Here is a 15,695-nt window from a genome sequence, read left to right as displayed (position 1 = left end):
TTAGCCAGGTACTACGCAAAATGTACAAATTTTGAAATCTCAGATCAAGATCAAGGACAGGGTGCATCACATGGGATCCTGTTGTGCATCCTTTCTGATGGGTACTTCATCCCCATTAAGCTTTTTAGGCAGGATTCAATACACAACTCACTGTGCATTATTCCCACCCAACACGACTAGTGAAAGTGAAGAAGGATTTTTTAGCTAGTTTTTACCTTTGGCGACTGCAGGACATATGTCAGTCTCTAAGGCAATATAAAAGCAAGTTTTGATAGGAATAATGAGATGTGTCCTGTGTGCAGTTGACATGAGCAGGGTCTGCTGCAGAACCTTTACCGCTTACCTCTGTACATTTGTGGTTTCTTTCCACAGTGTGAATGCTCTTGGTTGTTTACGTGTATGTGATGAACAGTTGAAAAGAATCAAACATCAGCCAGTGTGAGACCTTGGTTGCTACTGGAGTTGCAACAGTCTGTAAACAAATATTTTAAATTTAGTACTAGTTTGGAGTTTACTGTAAAATTATTACTGATCCTAAATAGAATCTTTGTCTACAGTGCAGAGAATTGAAGCAGTCTCATGCAACCTCCAGCTGAGACATAGGAAAGATAATTGTTCAATAGACGTGCCAAGTAGTTGGTTTATACCAAATCATCAAGAAAATAGGAATGGAAAGGATTTTCTGTGAAAGAGTTGGGAATACTCACACTGTTCCTGATAGGTGTTTATCTAACCTGCTCCTACACTTCCAGCATGAAGCCCAATGACTTACATGCCACCATGCCAACTGTATGAACTAACAATCCGCATGTGGTATTTATAATTTAAGGTTATGGAAAGGTTATTAAGACCTGACTGACAGGAGAAAAGCTAGCAGAAGTTCGGGAAATACACCAGTCCTGACATTAACTGTTTTGGCAGAGTCGTCCTATGTTTGCTTTGTCACTGCATCCATACAAACCTGGGTTTTGCTGGCAAGTTGCCATATGGTAAATGACATTAGGGGGATTTTTGCAGTCTATTCTGGCATTTTCTACATGGTGTTCAGGATGAGATTTTAGGTAGCTGTAAGATTTTAGCCCCACAGATCTATATGTTCCAATCTACCTTTATGACTTTACACGTTGCTTTTCCATCTTGCTGCCATTTTTCCTCTAGAAACATACGTGTTGCATTGATCAGCTGTTTCTAGTATGGGGAAAATGCCAATTCTATAGCGTACTTGTGAAGATCTGAGAGGAAGTAAGTGAAGCTGACCGCTTCCATGTGCATTCATTGAGCAAATATGCATGTGAAACAACCATTTGGGGCCTGTACTGTGAACACTGAGTGGGAGGATTAAGCTCTGATGGCAATCTGGAATGATCTGCTGCAGCTTCAGAATCTTTGGATGACAAAAAAACGCCTTCCAAGAATTGTGTGTAAGCTATAACAGCTCTGCAACATGTAAACAGCAAGATGAGAGCAGTAGAGAAACATGCTGTAGTTTTTCCCTGGAAGTTTACCATTGTGGATTGCTATCAGATGGTGTGCTGTCAGTTTGGTGTCATCTTAAGAAAAAAAAGTAAATTATGAGACAGGACATACTGATTTGTTCTGTAATCCCACAGTTCTCTGAGAAGAGCTGCATGTCCTGAAGTTCACAGTGGCAGACTTACAATACACAGCAAGGATTTCCCACAGGGCAGTGCTCCAGATTTCAGCAGAGGAGGCAGTGGATTATCTACCCACTGCACTGGGGAATCACAGATGCCTTTTTCTGAAACAGCCACAGCAACATTAGGATAACCTCAGAGTAAAATCATCGTGCATAGACAAAGTCTGAGACAAGAAGCTTCAGGAATGAGAAACCGAGGTCATTCATTTAACAAGTGCTTTTCTGACATGAGAATTACCAAGTTTGTCGGTGTAGTTGGGTATGAGCAGCCCAAATATTTCTTACAGCTTGATGAATAAATATATATATATGTTTTAAAAAAGTCTAACATGATTTTCCTAAAATTAAAATTAATATAATACTTTATTTTATGGGCATGCATTCGGTTGGACTCGATGATCTTAAGGGTCTTTTTCAACCTTAATGATTCTAATTAATTTAAAGAGCAAATGAATTACAATACTGAAGATAAATGTCTTCACTGCGTAGCTAGAGGGTATAAACTAACAAACATAAACTGCCCTGTACTGACTGGCATCTGACATTTAGAGTCCATTTCAGGAAGAACAGGACATTTCAATTTCTATGCTTATTCCATGGTCTCTACTGATATCGCTTGCTATTGCATAAAGTGATAATAATAGGTTTGAACTATAGGTATGTGCTGCTAAGACAAGGGTTGAGACTACAGAATAAATTATGAAAGTCTGCAGAACAATTGAGAGGTTCACTACAGAGCTGGGCATGAGTCAAACTCATATGCAAGGCAAAAGGTTCTTTACTTTATTCCAAATTTCCTGAGACTATTAGTCCCACTTCATACACGTCGAGTCCGAGAACAGCAACATTTTGTTCATCTGGTTTGGACAGTGCTCAAATACTGACCAGGAGTTAAGAGTTCTCTTCATTGTAGCTCAAACCCCTTGTGAGACATCAGGTTTCTTTGATCTCCTTGACTAATGGGGAAAGTATCAATATGACAGTGCTAAGGATGTAAAACTATAGGGTTTACTGAAATTCTACTGCTGCCGTAATAGTAAATTATTGTGGCTTGTTTTTTTTTTTTTGTTTTTTTTTTTTTAATCAAGACAAATTGTCCCTTCTCTGGGGAGTCTTAATCTGGATGTTTTTTATTTGATTATAGCAAACAATCAACATCAAGGATTTTTAGGGTTTGTTTAATAATATAATGAGCACTCATTGAGATCTATTCGATACACTTTTGAGATAATATTTAATAGAGAATAAAGAATCCCACCACTGAAATATATAGTATGATAAATGTGATGTTATACTGGGTCAAATGCAATTCTTTTCCTTTTTTCATGATGAACATCATCTTGGCAATATTACAATAGGAGATGAGCCTATGGATTGCATGAAGGTCACCCTTTTTTGAGCTTTTTATAATTAAGGAAACCTGCTGATACATGCTGAGGTATTTATGTTATGTGAAATAGGTGCCACAGCTCTCCTGTCTAGCTGTTTTTCTGTGTCTATCTACCTTTGCTCCTTTCTCATTTCCCCAAAAGATTTATGTAGATGGCTTTTAATAATCTGCTGGCTGACCACAGATCTTTAGAAGAGTGGAGTATGCGGAACTGGCTGAATATAATTCCACTGCAGTCGTTAGCTATATCCAATAAATAATTTTTACAGATAAGAGAAGTCTTATGATATATTCCTTGGAGCTTGGGGAATACAGGTAGTGCCCTGTATATGATTTCTTGCATGCAGTATAGCTCATAAACTTGGAAATCATTGTCTCTAGCTTCTACCTAACCATCACACCATCAGAAAGAGGGTCCTAACAGATCTGCATCTGCAGAGAGAGCATTTCTTTCCTAGAAGTGCCTCTAAGGATCTCCTTCCTCTCTCGCATTTTCATAGGAAAATAGAGATGTGCTAGAAGCATGTTGCAAAAGGAAATGGTGCATGTGGAGGCTCAGGCTGTAACACACATCCTGTAGGACCCAAAGGCAGCTCTGCAACTCACAGTGTCCCAGCCACTGCTCTGCAATAACGAGGCAGGTTTCAGAAGCCTGTGGTCTAATGGCTTGGTGGCACTGGGAGGTTCTATCCTGCCCTGCCTTCCCATTTGTTTCCCAGCCCAGCCCGGCTGCTTCCCTTACAGCGACTCTGACGTTCAGCTCAGTTCAGCTCCCCTCCCTGCTGGCGCGCCACTTCACTCACAGGCAGCTAGGCACAGACTCTCCCCTTGTCTGCACCCGGCTATCCTGCGCAGCAGGCGCTTCCCTCCTGCTGCTGAACTGGACGAGTACAGAGGTCATCCAAACCCCACATTAGACAAGTCTTAGAGGAAAATAAAGGAGGGTTTCTGCATCTGTGGTCTCTCTTGGGTTTCAGATTTCATTATAAGTCTTGGAGCTTGCAGAGAATCTTACCTTTAGGACTTAGCTTGCCAAATTACTGTTTTTTCTGAAAGAGTTTAGGTTGCTGATATTTCCATTTTGTTAACCGAATTATTCATGCTGATACTGCCACCTTTTTTGTTGCCATATGTTCGTTGTTTATTAAATGATTAATACTACTTTTAAGAAGTTGGAATTCAGATAGTTGATTATGGCAGTATGATAATTTTGCAATAATTATACCTTGTTGAATAATGCCCTTCAAAATAGTATTTGTTCTTGTAACGGTTGTTCTATTGTGTGCTGTTTTGTGGACTTCAAATGCATCTTAACTTCTTTTCTGATAACAAATTGTACATTTCTCTGGCTGTCCCTTAATATCTTACAATTGACTGGCAGAAAAAAAAAATTGTACCAGTGAAAAATATAATTTAAAAAGAGCATACCTAATAAGAACCTCTTTTTGCAATGGGAGATGATTTTCCATCATCATGGGCAACACAGTGCCAGAGCAGACCATGGAACTACTGAAAATCCAAAGGAACATTTCTGAAATGGTTTTCTTCAGCCTCAGATGACCCCGTTCAGTAATATTATAAGCTGGAATTAATTATTTTAAGTACAGTACCCATAATAAGGATTACTGTCTAGTTTACTTTGCATATCCTTTAAATATATCAACGTTGGCAATGGCAGCACTCTTTTCCGTGATAGAAACACATAAGCGCCATATATTTTTAATTTGAAACAGAAGAGATCTACACAATAAACTATCAAGAGCTGGTAGGATTTGTATGGTTATTCCTTATTTTTTAAAAAAAATTGAATGAATTAAGAAGCATTTTTGCAAAAGAACACTCAAGAAAAAAGGCACATAAGTTAAAAGCATGGTCTGAAACTGTCTTCAACATCCACTTCAGCTGAATCAAGTGAAGCACAAGCCCTTTCTCTGCCTTATCGCATGTATGTGTCTGTGCCTGTGCACACACACACATGTGTAGAGTTGCCCTGTTGGTAGTTAGGGGTCATTTGACAGAATGAAAGCAATTGAAATGAGTTTCCTCCGAATCAGAATCTGTTATGTTTCTGGGATGGTTCTTTCTGATATGTCAGGTTGAATCAATACCAAAATAAACCTCCTGCATTTGGTCATTGCTGCTCTGGTGTCCTCGTATAATCTGTGGATAGCTTATATTGAACTTGAAACTCTGATTCCAAATGAGCTTGGTTATTACTGTTCTCAAGGCCTTTGTCACACAGGGCTATGGAGGAATCATCACATGGTAAATTGTACTAATCTAGTGAATAAACAGAATTAGCTTAATCAACCCCCGCCCCCACCAAGCTCTTAGTTTTCTAGTCTTAAAAGTATTCTGTATAAAAATCACTCAGTCATCTTTCACAGCTCTACTGCTATGTTTTATTAGAACAAAAACTAAAATGAACTATCTTTCTAAAGACAACAAACAAAAAGAGCTGGAAACAAATGTCTCCTTAGTCCCACAGTGTCGTCCCTCCAGTAAAGTTTCAGGCCGGCAAATTTCCATGCCTGTCTGAACAACACCAAACCCCAGACAGCTCCTCTGGTTACCTACAAAAATCTCCTTTCCTGGGAAGTGCCCTGTGCTCAGGTGCCCCCTGGACAGTACTCCTCCTGCAGGCTCTGCCCTACCCTTCTTTCTACCTCCCTGTTGCACCCTCTGCCCTGTAACACTCTCTCTCTGCCTTAAAAATCTTCTGAGTGACGTGTGGCAGCCACAAAAGGAGGCATTTTTTTCCACGCCCAGGCACAGCATTTTTAACAATACATAGTGTGTAACAAGTACAGTAGCAAATGAATGCTTATTTTACTACTGTTAGAGATATGACTGCTAAAAACCATCAATCAAAGTTACCAATGAAGTCTTTTAGATAGCAGTTTGTATTCTTTGCTTTTACAAAGTTACAAAATTACAAAATTTTATATGGAACCATCTCTTGGATACTTTATCCCAGCAATTATGGTTATATTTATAGCTGAATGACTGTTATTATTTCATATAGCAGTACAAGTTTAATTATAAGTGTGGTACATAGCCTATCTCCCTGACCGCTCCGTTCTTAAAATTCTTTGTCTGCTTTCTTTCCCAATGTAGTTAACACTAGTTGTGGCTAAACAGGCCATCACGGTTGTATATAAAGTAGCCTGCAAGCACCAAATTTTCCTGTATATTTTCTGGTGCTATCCTCTTAGACATTCAAGAAAGCAGATAGGGAACTCTGTTTCCATCACAGAGTTAAATGTTTAATGTCCATTTCTGTGTTCTTGGCCTCTACTAGCTTCCTCTGCAAGACAAAATGGTATTCCCTCATGTCCATTACTGTTTTCTTGGCAAATCCACATGCTGCTAACACTGCTCTGTTAAATCATGGGTTCTTGTTCACTGCATTCGTAGACCCCCAGGGCCAGATACTGGCTCCTGCTCTGGCAGTATGAATAGCTTGTAAAATTGTCCTAAACAGGTACCTGAGGATTGCCTCGGCCTTACACCACTCACTCTTATGCTTACCCTCCCTGCTGGATGGCATAGCTGGGGATCACGTTACAACATAAGTGACATTGGTAAGAATATGGTTATCATCTTCTTCAGTGTACCAGTTGCAAGGGGGTTGTTGTAGGCAGCCGAGACTTAAAGCAGCCCTGATGTTTGTTATTGTAGGAGTTAACTAAGCCAGAGATAGCAGTGTTAAAGATGGCACTAAGGCCAATTCAGGGGTTACACCCTGTCAGATACACTGTATGGAGCACCTTTTAAATATAAAGTTTTTTATATAACTTTATAAGGATACAAAGTTGTATAAAAATAAAACATAAGGAATATAAAATCTGACAGGACAAATCGATACATTTCTGCATAATAACTAAAGAAGTTTCTACAAAGAAATGAAGTATTAGCTTCAATGACTTGCTCCTCATTCTGAAGCCTGTGCACATTGAAGCAAAAGTAAAACCTTTCCATTAAAAACAAGTGAATGTCCAAGAATGCCATATTTAAGCACTGCTAATTTTAAGAGCTAAGGGCTAGATAGATTAAGAGATTTAGACATAGAAAATAGAAACTTTTAACACCTGACTAGGAGGATGTTGAGCTTCAAGTGTGGAATCCAGACCCTGAGTGAGGTACCTGGTCTCTATATGAAATACACAGAAGTTGAAAGAAGAGAAAGCTGTCCTTAACAATGCTCAAGCAGCACAACTTAGAGCTAGTTGCCAGCACTATGTCCAGATGGCTTTTGTATGTCTCCAGGGATAGAGACTCCACAACCTGCCTGGACAACCTATTCTATTGCTCGGTCACCCTCACAGTAAAAGAACATTTTCATATGTCCAGATGGAGCCTGCACTGTTTCAGTTTGTGCCCATTGCCTCTTGAATAGTTGGGATAGATGGCATTGCTCTTTCATACAGAGGTTTACAGCTTAAAATACAAGAAGAGCTTCAATTTCTTATCTTTTCAACTGGAATTAATCCATTTTTAAACTCCATATAAAACTGTCTTATCTTGAATTTGAGATTCAGTGGTGGTGTTTTGTCCTCTATTGAAGGACTGCTACTCTGCAGGAAATAATTAAAAATTCAGAAGTTTGAGTAAGAGCTGAGGAAGAGCATGACTCTACACCTATTGTTAGAAAAATCACTTAGACTGAAAAGATGTGTCTCAAGATCTGCTTTACAGACCACATAATCTGAATACACAAACAGGTACGGGAAGAAAATTTACAAAAAGACTAACATTTTTTCTTAGTTTGCATTAAAGATCCAACTAAGTGGGTCTATCTGCAATGGATCTTCTTTGTAAACTGGGTTTGAGCAGACTTCTCTCTGTTCGTTGTTCAAATATGCACAAATTTTAGAATATCTCTATTCAGGCTTTATTCTTTATCCTCAAATTTAACTGAAGGTAATCATATAATGGCACAGACATGAATCCTTTTTCTAATGTTCATGTCTGTCAGTCAGTTTAATGTTCTGTCTACACATAAAGGTGTCTGTATCCTAGTATAAATAAGTCTCTGTACAAAAATGTTTTGAATTTATGTGTGTTGGCTTCATTTTCAACATATTGCTCTGTGTTAGTGTTTCTATCTTTAAAGCAGATTTCTGCCTTTCTGTCTACTGTTCTGAGCTCACTGTCTGGTATTTAAATATTGCCTAAATAAATGAATTCATGTTCCGTTGTGCTAATGTACACTGTGTTCATACAAAGTTTGAAAGCAGGAGAAATGAAGTGTTTTATCAGTTACACAAAAGTTGCTGTTAATACTGTATGGTAACTAGTTTTCAAGGTTTGGTAAAATTTGATTATATTATATGCTTTATTTTCAATATAACATATGCATTGTATTTAAAAAAAAGAAAATTTCCCATGTGAATACTGGACTTCTTGTAGTGTAAAAACACATAAAAAATGGTCACAACACTGATGTGAATGTTCTGCATGCTCATGGAGAACTGTAATAGTTAATTAAGCTCTGATAGCAGAAATTAGCTAGTTCTCACAAAACAGGTCTTCCAAACAGTCTTGTCAAAGTAAGAGAACAGAAAAGAGAAGCCTATACTGTAACCATCATTTATCAAAAAGAGCAGCTTTGATTTTCTCTGTCTCTATATTGCCCCATGAAATCCTGCCACAGATAATCATCTTAATTATATTGATCTTTTGGGAATGCTGATAAAGTTAGATGATAATGAGCTGGGAGCTGAGCAGGGGCAGCTGTAAGCCTTGCATGGACTTCTTCCAAATTCTTGCACATTTCGAGAGAGCAAAATACAGGTAGCATGATGCTCTCTCTCTAGTAATACCCTCTTCTCTGGGTCTTCTTTCACTTCGTTATCTGTACATTCCTCAGCATAAACATACTTTGTTTTTTCATAAATGCTACAAGAGAATTCTTCACAGAATTCCCCTCTAAGTCATATTTTGTGTGAAAAGGAAATGTTAAAACACCCTCTGAAGGATAAGGAATAGGGTTTTAGCTAAGAGTGTAAAGCTCGTTTGATTCTGAAGATTAGTGCAGTCCACAAAGCCTTTTTTTTTTGATGGTGTGTTTGATCTATAGGCAATTTATATTCCACCTCCAGGAATGCCTGCCTAAACATGAACACATATATTTTTTCTGCCATTAGTATTTTTTTGATTTTGTTGTTTGTTTGTTTTTTTTTTTTAAATGTGGACATTTAATGCAAAATAAGGCATGATGTCAAATCCCTCAGATTCTTTAAATGATGGCCAGAAGAACCACTTGTACAGATGTACTCTGTTTGCATTATAGTTTAAGTTTGCTGTAGCCTGATAGAATTTTGGCCAGGCTCCACAAAACTTTGCAGCTGGCTGCTTGGATTATGTTTAGCAGCAAATTATATGAGATAGCCTGGTAGTATTTGTCTATGAATTAATGCCAATGAAACAACATAGGTAGGCAATTGCACAGGTACACACAAACACACATTCATAGGATTGTAAATAAACAGATTTCACAGGCACCAATGTAACTCTATTAACTGCAATGTTGTTCCTCCTTATTTACACCCGTGTGAGTGAAAGTTTACTGACTATCATGCTTGTTTCAGATGAGTAAAGTCTGAAACATTAACTATCTTAAGTATATCAAACTGGACTACTTTAATACGGATTATTGAAACATAGAAATATCCCATCCTTCTTCTTCCTGTCCCCTCCCCTCTGAAAATACAATGCTTGGTCTTGCAGCCATGCACATACACATAGTATTTGTGTGAGGCTGCTTGAAAATACAAGTTTGGCTGATATACTCATGCACAGATTATAATTTCTTACTTTTATGTATGTGTTAATTGTCATTAATTTGATGTCAAATATATAGCTGAATAGAAGAGACTAACTGTCTTGGGTAGTTGAAATAAAGAGTAAATTTGATGAAGTAATGGTGTTACTCCTGAGTCTGACTGTTGTAAGAGAAATGTTATATGATACACACCCTTATGAGACACTGCTTCTTGAATACATAATCTGACTTTCTGAACAGAGCTACCTTGCCAGTACTTCTGCATTTTCCCTTTACCTTACTCACACTGGAAGGAGGGAAACTTCATTTTTCTTTCACCTTCAGTGACTCTAGAGGCGAAAAATTCCTTGGTCATCACTGATCCTAGTGCTGTACTTTATGAAATTTATATACAATTCCAGAAAGTGTGCTAGAAATTGACTTTAGGGAATCTATCAAACTTGCGAGTGTGGCACGTTCCCAGGTTTAATTTATGGTTCGCAGGGATATGGGATATTCATTTTTGTCCTTTTTCTACCATTAGGAATTACATATGTGTGTGTATGTGTCTGAATTTATCATTTAGTCCATACAGAAGGTAGGGTCAACATTGACTAACCGTGTAAAATATATACCTCAAGCTACTTTTATTTTGAAGCATCTCAAGCTGGAGCAATGTAAGATTACGTGAACTTAGATCAAGAAGGGATCAGTGCTCTCTGCTTCCTTTAAAATGTGAATTCTAAACAGCAGAATTGATAACAACAGCTTTCTCATCCTGCCTTTTTCTTCCTCTTTCGATCATGTTGTGTGTGTGTGTGTGTATGTGCATGTGTGTATTTATATAAGTTTGTATGCCACTGTTCTCAAATATATTATTTCTGGCAGTACTATGAAAGGGTGATTGGATAGAAAAAGCGCTCAAGAGCCTCTAATAGATTTCAACCCAGTCTGCCTGCTGCTTTGTTTTGCACTGAGTCAAGTATTTTTTTAAGCTGATAATTGAAAACCTATCTTGTTCTTACAGAATGGTTTTGCTGTTGTAAGGCCCCCAGGCCATCATGCTGAAGAATCAACAGCCATGTAAGTACCAGGGAATATTGCCCATCTTGGAGCACTAAGGTTACTGGCAATCACCTGCGTTGTGCATGTCTCTGAAGAACTGTAATTGTTAGCAGATGACTGGAAAGGCTTTCTAGGTACTCCCAGAAGCAGATTTATGGCCTCAGAGATCATATAGCATTTTTTAAAATGCTCTGAACATTATTTATAGCTGTTTTCCTGACTGATTTGCTTTCTTATTTCTGTTCTTCTCTATTCCACAGGGGGTTCTGCTTTTTTAATTCGATTGCAATTACTGCCAAATACTTGAGAGACAAGCTAAATATAGGCAAGATATTGATTGTAGATCTGGTATGTATTCTTGGCAAACATCGCACTTTCAGTGCATCTAGATAAAAGATAATGAATTTGTATTTATATGTCAGACTTTCCTGCTTTTAATACCTACAAGTAATAAAGGTGTGCATTTCCGCTGATTTTGGGAACTCATTAAAGCCAGGATGGCAGTACTGAAGCCATAAACATCTATGTTTCACTTTAATGGTGTTAACTGCAATTTAATGAGAAGAAGGCACAGATCAGGGCAACTTTTATGGTCCTTAAATGAATTGATACTTCCACCGTTAAAATAACCCTACAGAACCCAAGTTTACTTTTCCCTACAGAATACAAACTTTAAATAGTCAGATGTGCTTTAAAGAATGTTGTTGCTCTGGTAACCAAATTGGCCACTTCCCCCAGCTAGCAATGATTCGACTTGTTGTGTAACTTCGATATTATTAAACAAATCAACAGGTCATTCCCTCTAAGAAGTTTTCAAGTCATGTATGCCAGCTTTTGATGGTTCCCTGAAGGAAAGCTACGTGATTAAAAATCCACTTCATTGGATTAGTCTTGTATTTTAATAGAAGGCATTCTTACACAATACATAATATGTTTAACAAATGGATTATTTAAATGCAGATGACATTTGGCATGTTGTCTATATTATTTTCATGAATAATGAATTGGAGCTCTGCCTTGCACTTAAAGGATCAGCCCAATGCACAGCCCAAGGAAAGTTGAATGCTGATTTATGAGCACCGTTTTTGTTTTCCTACAGTTCATGAGGAGGTGTAATAGGGTGTCTGACAAAGCATAGACAGGAAATGAACCCTGGCATCAAAACCTAACCTGTTACATCTGCACTTAATTAATTTTTGCAGGTGATAAAAGATTTAAAGACAAAATATGTTAAAGGGTTTTTGAAGTGCAGGGCTTAATAGTCTAAATCTTGTTCATATCTGCACTCATAATTAAATCTTATTGTGAAGTCATGGCCTTACCATCTAGCACTTTTGTTCAGTTAAACACGCGTACTGGCTGTTGAAGAGAAGCAGAGAAAGAGGGAGTGTGGGAGAAGGAATAGCAAGTGAAAAATGAGTCGTAGAATAAGTATATGGGTAGGTTAGATATTCTTAGAATGTTTTTCAAATATTTCTCAGTGTTCTACTATCTCTTAGGAACATAATTATAAACTACAAGAAACCAGTATTTTTGAAAAATTCACTTCCACTGTATGTTGTACCTGTTTGCTGACTTGAATCTTACAGTTCATTGAGTTTTACTGCTGTAAATGCTGGCCAAAAGTGAACTCTATGTTTATTCTTGTTTTTTAGTAAGAAAAGCCTATTCAAAGTTTGCATTTTGTGAATGTTTTAAGTCTTTTTCACTGTAAGTGTTACATTCACCTTGTTGGGAAAAGAAATCACTTCCATTTGACCTACTCAGCCAATAAGCACTTAGGAATTCAGCTTCAATTTGGCAAGGCAAGGTTAAATGTGCAAATCATTACCTGTGCAAATGATTACCCGTGAAGCTGCCTGTCCTTACCCAGGAAAGTAGATAGGGAGTGCTCAGCCTCCCTCTGACTCTATCCCATTGGCCAGAATAACTCAGCTAGTGAAAAGGGAGAAATATATGGCTGATACAGATTACTTCATTCCTGGAGCAGTTGCAGTCCAGTCCCTAGCCTGCTGCATGGTCAGTGCAATGATGTCCAAAAATTCATACGGAAAATTTCTTATGTATGCGAACTATGGATAAATCACAATCCAAACAGAAAGAATGAACAAGTTAATAGTGATGTCTTTATGTCCATCAACAGGGAGTTTTGGGCATCTGAAGGAAAGAATGGAATTACAGATGTTAGACTTGAAATTAACCTTTAAGGCTATATTTTGATAGTGACTAGCACAGCAGGACCCCATGCTAGTTGGCAGCTATACATCTTACTACAATGTAAATGTTAATAAGTAATATTAAAACCCACACATTAAACTGTACTCTAGTTACAAATTAAGTGTAGTCTTCATAGCTGCTACATGCATTCATATATAACTCTTAACTTCTTAATTTTTAATCTTTCCTTCATTTTTTTCTACACTAAAATTAAAGACCCCTCTGTCAGCTTATCTTTCCTCATTCCACCATTTGAATAAATCTCCATTTTTGAACTGACTTATATACCCTGAATACTTTTGATATACTAAGGGCAGAATATGAACACATTTCCCACATGGTAACATCCGCAGTCTTAAACAACACATTTCTTTGTCTAACCAGAGAAGTCACTGCTCTTCAAAACAGAGTAACCCTTGGTGGAATTGACGTTTAGACAAGAAAACTAGCTTTGAGATTTGAATAATCAAAAAAAAGAGCTCTGTATGCCCATTTAATATTTTTTCTTCTCATTTGAAAAATGTTACAGCAATAATATATGTAAAGCCCCAAACATGCGTGGAAAAGAAAGACTAATTAAAATCACAAAATGAAGACCTATTATGTTTTTAGTCATAGTCTCTGCAGATCTATCTATATGGCCAACATAGATTCTCAGGTTGTTGTTGCAAGCCTTGTTCCATCCATACTTGCATGTATGTTAGCATGATCTGCATCTGCTTTGGAATAAACCAATTAATTCTGTCTCAGTTGAAGACTGGATGGGATTCTGGGGTTAGTCTGCATGCCAGGTTTTACTTCATTTGCCATTCAGAGCCGCCTAACACTATGCTGGCTGCCTTCAAATCTCCAACACCCTCACACCAGCATATGCTCCCTTGCACCTTCAACACGTGTTACATTTAACCTTGGCATTAAGTCACAGTTGGACTGTAACTTCATCCTCGTGTTGTTTCAAGAACTTTCAACTGGGAAAAGAAAAGTAACCATTATAATACTACCCCACAGGGGTCCCAGAGGAGGTCCAAGTCAAGCACAATGCAGTACAAGTAAGACTCAATCAATGTAGAGAGTCCTGAACAATGTGGGTGAAAGTCATGGGCTACATGAGCTGGCAAAGAGCGCAAGCAATGCGCAGTGCTTGCTGTGCCATTGGCAATGTACACCTAACTTGAACCTTCTAGTCTAGCCATCCTGAGGAAAATGTGACCATTGTTTCTCTGACACTAAATTTGGTTCAGACCTCATAGCATTTGTAAAATAAATACAGTCTGGGTGATAGTGTTGCCATTCAGAGTACTTTGTCTGTCCTCCTTCTGAATTCTCTCTTTAAATCAGAAATTTCAAAGGGATGGATTAAAGGAGGAGAATCAACAATATCTATAATTTTTCAGCTTCTTACAAATGCCAGTGGAGAAACTTACAAAAAAGACTCCGTTTTCTTTTACTGAAAGGCAAGTGGATTTTCCGTTTTCACTTGTGAAATTTCTTGTGTGCCTAACCACATAGTACAATAGTAGAACTGTGAAAACAAAACTAAAAAAGAGGAAAAGTCCACATCATCAACCTTTGTTATATAGATATACTGTCAGCATTTCTTTTTCAGTATTTTATTTAATGACAGAATTTCTTTTCACTGATGTTATATAATGTTTGAAATATGAAGACTGGCCAAGGTCACTCCTTGATTGTGGAAGGCACCATCCTATCTGCCAGATGATTTAATAGCTAATGAGATCATATTCCTATGTCTTCAACTGTTGCCGTCATGATTTTGCAAAAATGAAGTATGAAGTCCTTTCCGCATCTGGCATCTCTTTTGATGTTGATCTAACTGCTGAGGGACTGCTAACTGAACTGAATGTTTCAAGAAAGCCAATTTACTCAGCTGGTCGCAGAGCCTTTGACCTCAATAGTGGAACTTGGCAAATCAATGAATACACTTATGTTTAGTGTTCTGTCAAGAATTGTGAAAAAGCTCTGTAAACCATAGATCCTTCTGCAAAATACTAGTTTGTAGTTTAAACATTAGTCTTTCTTCAGAGGCCAATGAGGCTAGTTAATTAAGCCTGAGGGGTTATGAACTGTTGGCAGTTAATAAGTCATAAAATTCCTCCATAAAACAGGATGCTAGATTCCATCACTGAGGCAAGAAGTACAAAGAGCCGGTGTATAAATATCTAATTGTACAAAAGGACTGGGATTTCTCAATGACTGCTCATCTGGAGTCTCCAGGGCACGCTCGCTATGGTTTCCTGATTTTTTAGAAGCCAGTTTAAAAAATGAGTGCATTAAAGAGTAATTTGCCTGAAAGTTCAGGAAGTATGGGGTGGTGAAGGGAGGGGGAAAGGGAAAAACAAAAGGAGGGCAAGGAGAGGGAGAGAAACAGAGAGAGAGAGAGAGGGGGTAAAAGAAAGCAGAACTGAGCTCTCTACACTGAGTTGGACATTATTACATTTGTCATCTGTTTTCTTTCTCCTTTAGGATGTTCACCATGGCAACGGTACACAGCAGGCTTTTTATGCTGACCCCAGCATCCTGTATGTTTCCCTCCATCGCTATGATGAAGGCAACTTCTTCCCCGGCAGTGGAGCCCCAAA

General features: G+C 38.0%; 1 protein-coding gene across 1 annotated transcript in view; it reads left to right on the top strand.

Annotated features, from left to right (window-relative positions):
• The window catches only part of HDAC9 (histone deacetylase 9), a gene marked incomplete at its 3' end in the record, with an annotated part of 290,855 nt that overhangs the window by 172,194 nt on the left and 102,966 nt on the right, over positions 1–15,695 (top strand). The window contains exons 17-19 of the mRNA XM_082329553.1: positions 10,841–10,896; positions 11,139–11,226; positions 15,580–15,687. Coding sequence (XP_082185679.1) covers positions 10,841–10,896; positions 11,139–11,226; positions 15,580–15,687 — 252 coding nt within the window. The remainder of the gene's footprint in view (positions 1–10,840; positions 10,897–11,138; positions 11,227–15,579; positions 15,688–15,695) is intronic.

This window comes from Platalea leucorodia (genome assembly GCF_965183815.1).
Source record: "Platalea leucorodia genome assembly, chromosome: 1".
Lineage (NCBI taxonomy): Eukaryota > Metazoa > Chordata > Aves > Pelecaniformes > Threskiornithidae > Platalea > Platalea leucorodia.
The sequence above is the reverse complement of the archived record's forward strand: the minus strand, read 5'-3'. Positions and strand labels throughout refer to the sequence as shown.